Genomic DNA, 14662 nt, shown 5'->3' with positions numbered 1-14662 from the left:
ACGAGACTACTTATTTTGGCGATTTATTTAGCGCTACAATCCAACTAACACTATTGATGGTAAACCGAATGAACATGAATGTGGGGCCGGCACCCCACTAAGTCTCCTTTACATGTGAATATTGTAGGATTCACCACTGACTACATATTAATGCACATCAACCTGAATTCATCATGAAACTACTGTCTTCTGACTCGGTACTTAAAATTCCCTCCACGCGTCTAATAAGTGATTAATAAAGTTAAACTGTTCCCATAGTACTGCGTTCCTGCTCATTTTCATTCTGTGTAGATAGAAAATCCAGTGTTTCAATAGTGTAGGGGATGGTTGGAAGAGAGTTAGGGGCGGCCAAACCGAAACATGGCATCAGTGCTTGAAGTCACTAACTTCTAGTCTGAGCCATGTTGGCAGATGCAGACTACCTGGTTGGGGTCCGCGTGACTATCGTAACCAATGTTTGTAGGCTCTGTGACATGGCTCAGAATCGATCACAATGGCGTAGGTGTATACACTCTTTATCTTCCCTTAAACCTTGAGACTAAAATTGCTTCATATCTCCCTTCCTGTACTATATCCTTATATACAACCTTTCTTTATATACTACCACCACTAAATTAATTACTTCTATGAATCCGGTGTTCATCTTGTTGTGCTAATGAGGTATGGCAACTTGGACCGATGCACAAATGTGCGTGGTCCTACGTTGTCGCTGACTGACTGACTGACAGTGTTTCAATATACCCACATTTTGCGAGATCGAGACTTTGCCGTTAACTTTGTTTGGCTAACTGCATGCCATTGTGTTGTACCATATATTAACACGTTTACATTTGTAATTTTTCTAGGAAATTTTTTAAAAATATTGGACTCAAGTTGCATTCTTGTTTTTCGTCAATATTTGTACATGAAAATATGCTTCTCATTTTTCAGATCTCAACAATTATCGTCCATGTGTGATCCTGAGGGGATTAAGTCATTTCTGTACACTTTCTTGCAAACTAAGAAACGCATAGCACCAGAGTATACTTTCATTGAGAAGCCTGTCGGTCGGAATAAGGTTAGGTTTCTTTGTGAGGTAAGTCCATTTCTCTCTCTCTGGACCTAGTTATAGGCTCGGGCTGACGGCTTCAATTACGTTGGAATAGGAAATTCTACAACGAAAAAAGAAGCCCAAACAAATGCAGCTAGAGACTTTGTTAACTACCTTGTTCGTGAAGGCGAAATCCCTGCATCTTCAGTTCCAGCGATACAAGTATGTTACATGTTTGTTTCTAAGTTAACAGCCTGGGAATGTAATATATTCGGAACCTGCAAGCACATCTACATCAGAAAACTTCGGGCAAAGTCCTCAACAACAAGGGAATTCGTTAGGTTCTGGCGGTAGCTACATCAGTAGCATATACGACCAAAAGAAGTTGGAAGAGGTAGTGTTTGTATAACTTATATTCATTGTACTAAGGCAGAAGAGGTGGACTTAACTTCTGATTTGCATGGTGGTTGGTCTATGGAAAACGCCAAGGCACGTCTAAATGAATACTTACAGGCAACTCGCCAGCAAGTGGGCCAAGTGAAATATACTTCGGTCGGTCCAGATCATAGCAGGTGAGACAGCGCCTTATGGTGCTCTTTGTGTAAATGTATTAAGTTGATATATTGGCTCGCAGTTATGACACTAGTGACATATTTGTACACAGTGGCCAGGCGGACAGGAACGCTGGGTGACATAAGGAGCATTCAGTACCCTGATCGCTTCTCCACTCAATTTCGCTTATATTTTAACGAATTGAGTGGTCTTGGCGATCAGTTGGCTCTGAGTGCTAATAAAATGATACATTCATTTGTTTACAGCTTATATTCATGGCCTTCGTAATCATCGTTCAACTGCAAGTTCAGTCGTGGTAGGTAAGTTCCTATTACTACAGGATAATTCACGTAATTATGCTAAATTAGTTACTCCAAATTCGTATAAAATTTCTTTTATAATGTCCAAACAAACACATTAATTTGAATTAACTGTTTAAAATGCTTATAGGAGTTACATAGCGGAGATGACTGTCTTGGCGAAAAATCTTCGGAAAACTCTGTACGCTCGAGAGGCGGGATCAAACAAACAGCTAGCATCTCGTGCTTGCTGCCTATCGCTAGTCCGGCAGCTCTTTCATGCAGGAGAATTGGAAGCATATACTGGCGAAAAACGGAAAAAGAAGCATAGTGAGGTAAGTTTACGTAAAGCTGTTTCTTATTCCCTGTTATGCAGCAGGGTGAAGTCTTATTTAAGATGTTTATGTTTATGAAAGTTATGTTAGCAGACTGTCTTCCTAATGGTTTTTAATTCTCACAATTCGCTAGTTATAGGGTTAAGTCAGATAAACGATGAAATATGGTTGAAACAATACTAGTGTCAGTGGTAATGAGAACGATTAAACATTGAAGAATATGGTGCCAAAATAATGAATGAATTCGATGAATAGGAATTATGAAATATTACTGATACTCAAGACGCGAAGATAATGAGTATATGCGTCAGTGTCGCTGATCAATTTTGAACTGAGTTACCCAACGTGCCCGACTACTGAGTACAATTGTTCTGTTCAAAGTATGTTTAGAAATTATGATAAATTCCTGCTCTAATTCTCTCATAGTTTCCCACTCGGTCAAAGGTCATGAAATTATTTACTTTTGAAAACTAGATTCCTAATCTCAGGTTTGATTAATAGAGTTGATGCATATAGTACTTGGTTTTAGAGCGTTATACTTGATTTATGGAGTAATGTACAGATTCCACTTCTTTTGTTACATAGTCTTATCTAGAACATACTTCCAGATGGCGTCAGTAGTGTCAAGGAAATAACCCATAAGTGGTAGAGGTGAGTAATACATATAACAAAATACAGTGAAAAACAAGTTCGTTAAAAATTGAAATCTTAACCTATCTAAACGTTCCTGTTAGCTGGATATAGATTTAATCTGCGCATGTTCCTTGTAGGAGTGTGTTGGAGCGAGCAAGCAAGTTTACTAACGTTTTTCTTGTGATTCTTAATCCCATCCAATCTTGTTCGTTTGGGTCGTAATAAAAGATCATGACAGTCCAGAAATCTAGTTTTTGCAATTCTAGCTTTCATAAACTTGGTTTCGTCTTTGATTCATGTTGCACCGTTTAATTATTTAATGGAGACAAACCATTGATGGCACTTTCCCTGTTTTGCGTTTTCCGTGGCTCACCAATGAAATAAAACATTTTAACTGTTTATGTCTGTATTAAGGTTGCAGTGCATGATGTTAATTTGAATTCAAAAGTTGAAGAAAATCTAACCGATGTATTGGAGAATTTAGGTCTTCCCGTTAATTTGAAACCTACAAATCTCCCACTAGATCAAGCTTATAATATGATTACCAATTACAACTTGGTAGACTTTGGTGATGCTCCTAAACAACAACCCCAGCTGGTTGCCTGGTGTCCACCATTCCCCAACTGGAATCCATGGACTGCTTGTAATATCGATGAAGGTCCAGAGGTAGGTTTTCATAAGCGATTATTGGTTATACTGAAAATAATATGATATATGCTTGTCAGCATTCCGTCTATCAGGATAGCTTTAAGAAACCGACCGGTTATCAGTCGGTCGTTCAAATCGACTCAACTAAAAACCATCATTCTCAAGGATTAGTAAAATATATTTAGTGTCCTTCGATGACTCTTAAAGTGACCTTGAGAATGCGAATCCCGCTGTAGGGCAATCATGTGCATGGTATAAACGAATAACTTATTGCGAGAAACCAAATTAAGGTGGGGGAATATTTTGTGTTCATATGTGCGTGTACTTATTCAGTTAGCTTTCCGATTTCAATTATCTTCAGATCACTTTGGGGATTTGTTAATCACTTAACGGTATTATGCACATCTTAGTTTCATTTGTTTTCTATTACTACTTTTTCCATTGTAAACTAACCACTCTCCCAAAGTCACTAACATTCGCTTAAAGTTCGTCCTTATTCTCTAGCCTTGCAGTGTTTATCAATCCTATCAATTGAGTATTAGTGGGTTTCACTTAGCCCTAAATAAATTACAGGTTGTTCGTCATCAGGTTTTAAATTTTGCTCAAAAATCCCAGAGTCTGATTTATTAATTAAGTACACTATCCAAGGATCAATGTAATTTTTAGTCTAATAATCTAAAGGTGGTATCTATTTTTATTTAAACCCGATAACCTGGTAAGTGTATTTAATACACTGAGCGCTAAACTTATTGCGAAGTTAGATAGCATTCCCTGATCGTCTTGAATGAAATATGTGGAGCAAAGCTGGAACTTGAAATCTGATTATTGAGGGTCGAATGTTTAAACTATTGAGTTACACCTTTGCACGCTCCTCAATAGCTTAAAAGCTTGGAATAAATAATTCTAGACTTGATACAGTCCCAGCTGTGATAAAAATGAGTTAAATAGGACTCCTACTACGTGCTCTAAGTTACTAAATAAGATTTATATATGCAGTGGTTCTAGCTTCTGCTAACTATTTATTGATATTTAGTCTTTTTATCAATCCTCCTGGGTTCGTTGGAAATACAGTCAATTATTTTTACTTCCCTAATAAACAAACTATATATATATATATATATATATATATATATATATATATATATATATATATATCCCACAAGTTCGAAGGATATGAAATTTTGTCTAACAGTGTAGTCTTAATATACGTTATATTGTTTGATCTCCAAATGCCCTGGTACTGCCGAGAGTGGGGAGAGTCCGCTCTCCCTCTCCAAATGCTCTCACATGGCCACACGTATATAGCCTCTGACAGGGAAGTCCTACTCACTGCCTTCTCGTGCCGGGGGTGTTGTTCACGAAATTGAGAGGACGAAAAGCGAACGTCCGGCGCTTTAACCAGGTTGGTGGACACGGAAAGTCCACCTAGGGAAGTTAGAAAACCCTGATTCCACACAAATGGTACACATGGGCTCCAGTATCCTGAGGGAACAAATGGCGTATGAATTAGTCGTTGGTCACCGGCTACCATGGGACTGCATCTCCTCACGATGCTCCACTGCCTTGTGGATCAGACCTTTAGGTCAAAGTCTTGGGGTTTGGCCCCCTAAGAAAACCACCTGCTTCAGTCTGGGCACCCGAGCAGTATCACAGTCCTCACACAAATCAAATGAGATTTGTGAGGCGCATATTTATCTGGTGCTTTTTTGTACCAATATTTGTGTTTAAATAAATAAATAAATATAATCCCACAAGTTACTTGCTATCTAATTTCTTGGAATTTAAGTGTATATTTCATGATATAATGTACAGTGTGTGTATTTAATTACAATTTTAGTTTGTAAATTATATTATTTTTCTGTCAGATTTCATAGTTAAAAAATGCTGATTTACTTTAAAGTGTCATCTAAAAAAATCTTGATATAAACGTAAATCAAGGACATCATTTGTTCATAAATTGTTTGTAGAAAATCTGTGATAAATTCCGCGCTAAATAATACGAAGAAATTAACATTATCATACATATGTTAAGGATCGCAAACTGTAGTGGCATTGTTTTGCTTTTTGTTTACGCAATGAATTAAACTGGATGAAAATTGCCTATGTGTATTATTTATATCTTTTGACTTACTCATATTTTTGCTATTTAGTTTTATCTTTAAAAATATCATTTGTCTTTTCAAGGCTACTCAACCATTATCTCATATTAGCGCTAACTTGGCTGACGAGCGGTTACGTCGACTTGATAGCGACCCTCAGTTGCGGTCATTGATGGATGAACGTGCTCAGTTACCCGTGAATCCTTACAGGGTCTCAATACTAGAAGCCGTTAGACGGAATAAAGTGACAATTATTCGTGGCGAAACCGGATGCGGCAAAACCACTCAGGTTTGTTTGATCTTATGTAAATTCGTTGCATGTTTACAGTACATATATGGTAAACATGAACATGTTTGTTCTTTTTATTTATATGCCTATTCATAATTTTAGATTCCGCAGTTCATTCTGGACTCGTATTTGGAATCGGGAATAGGTGCTGAATGCTCTATTCTGGTAACACAACCACGACGTATATCTGCTATAAGCCTTGCCGAGCGCATCGCTTACGAGAGAGGCGAAACTGTAGGAACTTCTGTTGGATATTGTGTTCGTTTTGAGACCGTTTATCCTCGTCCGTACGGGTCTATCTTGTTTTGCACTGTTGGGACAATGGCACGCAAAATGGAAGGAGGTCTTCGAGGAGTGTCTCATGTCATTGTTGATGAAATACATGAGAGAGACGTTAATACAGATTTCATGCTAATACTACTGCGCGAAATGGTAAGAGCAAACAGAAATCTCCGACTTGTTCTTATGTCTGCTACCATTGACATAACTATGTTCAGCGAGTACTTTGGAGACTGTACGGTTTTGGATATCGAGGGTCGTACACACCCTGTTGAATGTAAGTAAATGCGTGTTTCTTTTTTTAAATCTATCGCGGTAATTTGAAACCTGGTATTGTATATTCACTTTTTAAACACATAAATATTGGTGCAAGGGGGCACCAGATGTATATATGCGCCACATTATTGTATATTTAGCCTCAGTCTGCTACGTTTAAAGAGATTACGATTCATATAGCCGGCGAACGGAACCAAAGTCAACAACACGACAACAGGAAAAGCTAAACTATTCATTGCTCCCCATCTCTGCTAACTAGAAGAAAACTAGAACCAACCTAGGGAGAGGTATATTCCACAAACAGTCAGAAGCACGTGACCAACAGGTGTGCAACTCAAGTGTATATGCACAGTATAAAAATGTCCTTACGGGGCGCCCCCAAAATGGCATATTAAAAGAGGGAACGAACCAATGACACTTAAGGTCCTTCTAAGTGGGAAATACAATCTGAAGGTAAAAATGGACGCTTTTGGTGCGAAAATGAGAAATTCAAACTTTCAAAATAAAATCACAAAAACAACGTTTACGAAGTGATTTCCCAGGATCTAACATACCTAATACAGACACAAACTAAGATTTAAAGGAACGAATAAGCAGGAAAACTACAGCAGTAAAAAGTAACGTTTTGTCTCAGGTAAGTTGTAGCTTTATCTTAGGTTGCATGGAATTACTTATTAGCTTACTCCTTGCCAAAAGGTGCTGCGATCTAGTCTTTGGTAATTGCTATCCTGAAATATACTTTTGGGTAGACTACTTGAGTGAAACTTCTGCCAGTAGATGGTTGATCAACTACTCAAGTGCAAAAAAAGTTCTACAGTCATCCAGAATGTCGTCCTTTCTCTTCTGAAGTAACATCACCCAATAGTTTCTCATTGCCTATGGGCTGACTTAAGTGATGATTGAGATAATCACATTGGTTTTCTTCGTGTGAACTTTCTCAATTTCTTGCCAAAAGGTATTGTAAAGTAGTTTAGAAATCCTACCAACGCAGTTCTGCATTGCACAAAGTTGGTGGAGACGAAGGGAAATTATATATATATATAGTCATGACTAAGAATACTAACATGTTTTAGCATTTATATGTCCTATATTTCATTACACAGCTTTCTATTATAATCATTTTCTCCACATAGTACTGTATTGTTATGTCCAGGTTGTTCATATTTCCACCTTCAGATTACTTTCTAGAAGACTGTATAAAGATGGTTAATTTCGTCCCTCCCCCCGTTGATGAGAAAAAACGGAAGCGCCGCCAAGAGTTAGAAAATGTGACAGATAACGCTGAAGAAAACTGCAACTTGAAGTGTGATCCTGTTTATGGGGAGGTAGTGGTTCGTTCCATGGGCGAAATAACCGAAAAGGAAGTTCCTTTTGAACTTGTTGGTGCACTTTTGGATAAGATCATAGGTATGAATATTCCCGGAGCTGTTCTTATCTTCCTTCCTGGTTGGAATATCATTAGTCTTTTGCGAAAATATTTACAGTCACATTCAAGATATGGAAGTCCAAACTATGTTATCCTGCCGCTACATTCTCAGATTCCTAGGGAAGACCAACGCCTAGTTTTTCGTTCCACTCCTTCTGGTGTTAGAAAAATTGTGTTGGCAACTAACATAGCTGAATCATCTATCACAATCAATGATGTTGTCTTTGTGATCGATTTTTGTTTATCACGCACGAAGCTTTTCACTGCTCGTAACAATTTGACGTCATATTCTACTTCATGGTCAAGCAAAACAAATCTGGAACAACGGCGAGGCAGAGCTGGTCGAGTTCGTCCAGGATTTGCTTTTCATCTTTGTAGGTAAGTAAGGTGCTTTACTTATTCTTAAGCCTAATGCGATGATCAGTTCATCTTAATGCATAATGAAGTTTTTATAGAACTTACATATACTATTTGCATGACAGACAATGGGGTTAATATTATTTAACGAAAATTTGTTTGCACAAACATTTTTGTTAGTTAACTTTGTGATTTAATTGTAACATTGCTTTCATTTTCAGTCGTGCTCGCTTTGATCGTTTAGAACAACATGCTACCCCGGAGATTCTGCGTACTCCGTTACACGAACTGGCATTACTCATAAAGCTTTTGCGTCTTGGTTCTGTTAGAGACTTTTTAATGAAGGCTTTACAACCACCACCACTCGACGCAGTTATTGAAGCAGAGCATACATTGAAAGGTAAGCTGTTACCGAGTTGTATATTTATTTTATTGCGATTATTTTTGTAATTTGTCATATATCACATGATATGTTTGTAAAAAGTTAACAAACTAACTGCGAGGTATTCGGAGATTGTTCAGTATATTAAGCACAAAATTCAATGAGTCATAAACTGATATTTTCATTGTAGTTTACTGACTGACTGTAAAATGTTTTAAATTTTATAGTATGTCAATAAAGGGGATTTATTCCATTTATAAAAGGCTTATTGGTATGGCATATATTCGGGAGTTAGTTTTAAATGATCTTGTTATGATCTTGAAGTTGGCTTCATTAAGATTTTTCATGATGAGATGAACATGTATTCATACTGAGTAGTTTTGACTCGTGCTACTTTGAACATGACCGTTTTAGCCACAAGTAAAGGCTTTCAAACCCTTTTTCCAGTGTAAATAACTGTGATGTGTAGTGAAAAAGTTAAAAACATATTTTTCGGACGATTTCTAATTGTAACGAAATCAGAAGTAATAATTATGAAGTTTAGAGATCATAGTCATACTACTGATACCACCCAGCTGCCCAGGTCACATATAAAACAATTGTCGAACTTAATGCCCCGGTAGTTGTATATCGTTTGCCAAAGCTAATTTTTTCTGAAAATAAATGTTACATTTTTTTCTCTAATAACAATCAGAGATGAAGGCGTTGGACAAAAACGATGAACTAACTCCTCTGGGATTTATTCTTGCTCGACTTCCAATCGAGCCACGTTTGGGGAAAATGTTGATATTTGCTTGTGTCTTTAATCTGGGTGGGGCAGCTGCTGTTCTCACGTCTACTGCGAGTCTTGGATGTGACCCATTTTTATTGCCTCCGGATCATCGGAGACTCACAAATCAGCAACGGTCATTTGCAGCTGGTTATTCAAGTGATCATCTGGCTGGTTTGAATGTTTTTCAAGAGTGGACAACTGAACGTGCCCGTCGAGGTGATGAGTCAGCGGACTTATTTTGCGATCAACATGGTTTCAATAGCTCTGCATTAAGAGTTATTGATGATGCTGCAAACCAAGTATGCATGCCTAGTATTTCTCCTCGTTTTCTTCTTTATGGTCTTGTGAAGTAATTTTTGACATACATTTAACTTTCCTTAAACACTGCTTTTTATCACCTAGCGATTTGTGTCAATGGCGTTACTACTTTTTTAGCTCAACTTAATATATATATATATATATATATATATATATATATATATGACTAGCCCCCAAATGCCCTGGTACGGCTGAGAGTGGGGAGAGTCTGCTCTCCCTCTCGAAATGCTCTCATATGGCCACGCGAATATATAGCCTCTGCCAGGGAAGTCCTACTCACTGCCTTCTCGTGCCGGGGGTGTTGTTCACGAAATTGAGAGGACGAAAAGCGAACGTCCGGCGCTTTAACCGGGTTGGTGGATGTGGAGGATTCACCTAGGGGAGTTGGAAAACCCTGATTCCACACAAATGGTACACATGGGCTCCAGTATCCTGAGGGAACAAATGGCGTATGAATTAGTCGTTGGTCACCGGCTACCATGGGACTGCATCTCCTCACGATGCTCCACTGCCTTGTGGATCAGACCTTTAGGTCAAAGTCTTGGGGTTTGGCCCCCTAAGAAAACCACCTGCCTCAGTCTGGGCACCCGAGCAGTATCACAGTCCTCACACAAATCAAATGAGATTTGTGAGGCGCATATTTATCTGGTGCTTTTTTGTACCAATATTTATGTGTTTAAATAAATAAATGACTAGTAATACTACCACTCTGGTGGGGTTCAAACACATGACAAATTGTTTGAAAATCATGTGATTTAACCACAAAGCCTTCAATCGGTAGAATCCTGGTGACTAATAAACTTAACCTGTATGGAAGTCACTTTAAATCTATAACCATATTATAGAAATCTCCGACAGATGTTTTATTCATAAAGCGAATCAGCAACTCTAATTATAGCTCTATAAGATTTTGTCCCTAGATTTTCCCTTTTTAAGTCAGTCGTTAGTACAGACTCCGAAGTATATCTTTATTAAAGACTAAACAGTCTTGTATCTTCTTTGTTAAAACCACATTCCATCTGTTTTTACGGTTCTCAGCAGCAATTTATGTATCATTGTTTCCATAGGACAGACTATTTTTTAGTTTTATGAAATATGGTTTATTATTCCATACTGTAAACATGATCACCGGAATCACTCACTTGATTTCGGTTCAAGTCAGAAGACTTTTAACTTCGCGTAATATTTATACATGAATCAATGAATGGTTCTACAGTAAATAATAGTTTACGTAGATTACAATCTCATATTCAAGCTGACAAACTCAATAACAACGGTCAACTCACCGCAGAAAAGTAAAAAAAGTAACCAGTTCAGTAAATCATAATGAATGTATCAACCAATAAGAGAACAGTCAGTTTACAAGTAGCGATTGACATAAATAAAAGGAACTATGCAATAAGAAACTGGATACTCATGAGTGAAACAGTTATGATAACTGGATCTCACAGTTGTGTTAATTTTGATAATAACTTATTGTGGAACTTACACTAAATATCTGGTCTTCTTCGATAACGGTAGGTCCGAAACGAAAGCCTGCATCATGATTAAATTGAATCAGAGTAATGTGTTTATTTAAAGTAAAATCTAATTGGACACTCGTTTGGTTTTGGCTAAAACTAATCATATGCAACAATATATTCTTTCTTACAGGAAAATTGCAATAAACGACTAGACCACTTAAAAGCGGCTATCTATTTATTTGTTTGTGTTTAATCTATTGCTAAATAAACGCAATGATAAGAAAGTCCAACTTGGTTGATAGCCTATATTACCTACATAACCAGTTTTAACAAATAACTGCCTGACTGGATTTTTCACCCACTTTATTGTGAACTCAGCATTATGAGTTTGTTTTGATACTGTCAAGCTGTTCGAAGCGTAGTAGAAATGAAAATTAATAATAAATGTGAACAACTCGTGATCCGTTATGCCATATTTCTGTTGGAAGGATGTAAACGTTTTCATTTTACCTCCGTAAAGTCTTCACTATGATTAAACATTAATTGAAAAACTGCTATAAATAAAAAAACACTGAAAATCTGTTCTATGCTAGCTTCAGATAGTACTACACAATCTCGATCCCACAGGAGGCCGTACGCAAGGTCTTACTGTCACCATTAACTATTCGATCAATTGTATGTCCGTAAGATAGATCTGTGGGATTCTAACCTAATTACGGTTAAGCCTACTTGGTATATCACAATCGTTTACAAAGTTAATGATTACTTAACCCGTATCTCCTCATAACTTCTTTACTGCAACTGTTTTCACATAGCTTGGTTTGCTCTGACGATTTTTATTAATCAAATTGACTAATTTTATTGTTTGATTTCTAACCTCGATTGGCTATGCTAAATTTCAAAGTTTCTTGGTAAGTGTCATCTGATTCCGACCGTAGTGTGTCTCTAATAGCTCCTAGATTAGGTGCATAAATACATTATTTGCTTATTTTTTGTGCTGCATTAATCGATCTTTGTGTTTGGGTGCTAAGAAAACTAAAATGTTTGTAAACCAATTAGTACTGTTATTCATTCAGATTATTTTATGTAATCTGTTGTGTGCATGACTTGATGACATTTGATATTATTTTATTTCTATCACTTTTTTAGCTTAGAGCTATTCTCATCAACTTAGGTTTCCCGGAAGAATCATTGTCTGATGCACCAGTTAATTTCAATTTGAAACACAATATTGATTGCGATATACTTAGTACTTTACTTGTGTCTGGATTGTATCCAAATATCTGTTTTCATTCAGATAAACGCAAATTACTCACAACTGAGGGTACTTTAGCACTTATACACAAAAGTTCTGTCAATTGCATGAAGGACATCAAGTTCAATTATCCCTTTTTTGTTTTCGATGAAAAAGTAAGTGTTCTCAAATGTTAAATTATTCAACAGGTTTTTAATAGAATAATTATATATTAAGATAACAAAAAACGTTCGTAATTTATTTACTCTATTAGGAATCATACTTTTGAAGAACTGCTATATTTTAATGTACGGGAGTAAACATTTAGTCTAGTTATTATAAAGTTACATGACGATGTTACGTTATATTATGCTTTTATACTTTAGATTCGTACCCAGGCCGTTTCGTGTAAAGGTCTTACAATGGTACATCCAATTCAGTTAATGCTTTTTGGCTGCCGCTCTGCCATCTGGAGATCTGATGATTCTAGTGATATAGGAATAGTTGTTATTGATGATTGGATTCCTTTCCGTATGAACTTCATGACTGCTGCCCGAATTTTCGCTTTTCGTCCAGCATTGGAGGCATTACTTGTCCGAACTTGCTTACGACCAGAAGCTGTTGCCGATCTTCGAGAAGAAGATCAGCGTGTTATTAATGTGTTGCGTCAACTATGTTCGCCAGAAGCATTAAAACAAAATGTTGGTTTTGATGAAGCAAATAACTTCGATTCTCCGCCGAGAAAAAGGTTCGCTACATCCAGTAATTACCCGTTACTCTCTGGTCGGTCGCATCGAAACAAAGGATGTGAAAATTTATACTCAGAAAAACAAGGTTTTGGGCGCTATACTAATTGTCCTAATCGTTCTACTGACTCAGAACAGGTGCACGATATTCAATGTGGTCTTTGGCAAGATCCTTATCCACAATTTTCAAATCAGCGATATGATCAAGTACCTGTCAACCGATTTTCTGGGAACTACATGGGTGGGAGATCATTTGGTCCTAATGGTGCAGGAAATAATTTTAATGGATCATCATGGAATTCATATGGTGCACCAAATTTTGGTGGATATCCATATCAACAACAACAGTTTACAAACGACCGGTTTATGCAACCTAATCAAAGACCATCAACTAGACCTCATTGGGATGTCCGTTACTAATTTTCAGTCGTATAACTTTCACAAAGTGGTTCTAATTGTATCTAAGTGTTTCTAAATTAGATTCATCTTTGTTACGTTTTGCTTATTTGTGATTATTTTGAATTCATTTATATACTTGTTACATCAATAGCCCGATCTATGTAATCTGATAAAATTTGTTTCTTGTTGACTTCTTTTCATTGATTAGCTTCATTGTTTTGGGGTCTAAACCTTTGTTTTCATGCACCGTCACATTGTTACTATTTTGGTTGCAATGATAAAATCGTCCTAACTTTGATATTTATATCTTTGACCCATTACTTAGGACCAAAAAACTAGGGTTCGCTCTTACATGTCCATTTTACTTATGAAGATTCGTTTCATAGTTCATAATGACAATTCACTTCACATAGCACTTCTTAACTAATGCACATAGTTTCACTATGTGCACCCCACATATATTTAAAATTTTTTAACCTCGAATGGTGTGAAACAGTTAAAGTGTAAACAAGTTACTTTAAGTTGTCTACTTTTACCAGACAATCTGAATAGTATTTAAACATAAACTCTTTTTTAAATTTAAACTGAGTTAGGTAGCTGGAGTCTGGGAATGAAGTGATGCCGTCTGATTGGTCTCGATCTCTTACCATCCCAGCCTCTAAGGGGGAACAATAGTCAGTTTGATTAATATAATGTCTCAAGAGTTACCCTTAATAATGATCCAACGCCTAACTAGGTCAAGTGAAGAGCATGCTTGGGAAAACTAGGTTAGTTTCAATTCTGGACATGGATATGTAGACCGAATGTTCACCCTTCACAATGTTCTGAAGCATACATGCCTACTGATTCTCAACCATTTGCATTTATCGACCTTAAGTCAGCAGCCGACTCCATAGATCGACAGGTTTTCTGGTATTAACTAACGTTTGAAGGCCTACCAAATAGTACATTAACGTTGTGCAGGCTCTCTAACATTACCGATTATCTCGACGGACAGTGATTTCGTGCGAAAGTTGGAAGAAAGTTAGGGGTGCTGATATAGCTGGAAGATGGGAATTGTATTTTCTTGCTACGAGGTGCTACTACTATACGACAATTTGAACTGTGACAGATTCAGGCTAGATA

At 37.1% G+C, this 14662-nt stretch overlaps 1 protein-coding gene across 1 annotated transcript; it reads left to right on the top strand.

Annotated features, from left to right (window-relative positions):
- Positions 1-949: 949 nt before the first annotated feature.
- Positions 950-13727, top strand: Smp_035030 (putative atp-dependent RNA helicase; the record flags this gene model as incomplete). Its single annotated transcript, XM_018793390.1, has 13 exons — positions 950-1075; positions 1112-1252; positions 1284-1424; positions 1460-1602; positions 2033-2216; positions 3264-3515; positions 5682-5885; positions 5988-6441; positions 7617-8244; positions 8445-8623; positions 9300-9676; positions 12308-12568; positions 12779-13727. The coding sequence occupies 13 exons, from the start codon at positions 950-952 to the stop codon at positions 13556-13558; spliced, it is 3870 nt and encodes a 1289-aa protein (XP_018647907.1). The 3' UTR covers positions 13559-13727.
- Positions 13728-14662: the final 935 nt, after the last annotated feature.

The sequence above is a fragment of the Schistosoma mansoni genome, chromosome 1 (genome assembly GCF_000237925.1).
Source record: "Schistosoma mansoni strain Puerto Rico chromosome 1, complete genome".
In the NCBI taxonomy this organism is placed as follows: domain Eukaryota; kingdom Metazoa; phylum Platyhelminthes; class Trematoda; order Strigeidida; family Schistosomatidae; genus Schistosoma; species Schistosoma mansoni.
This window is presented reverse-complemented; position numbering and strand designations above follow the sequence as displayed.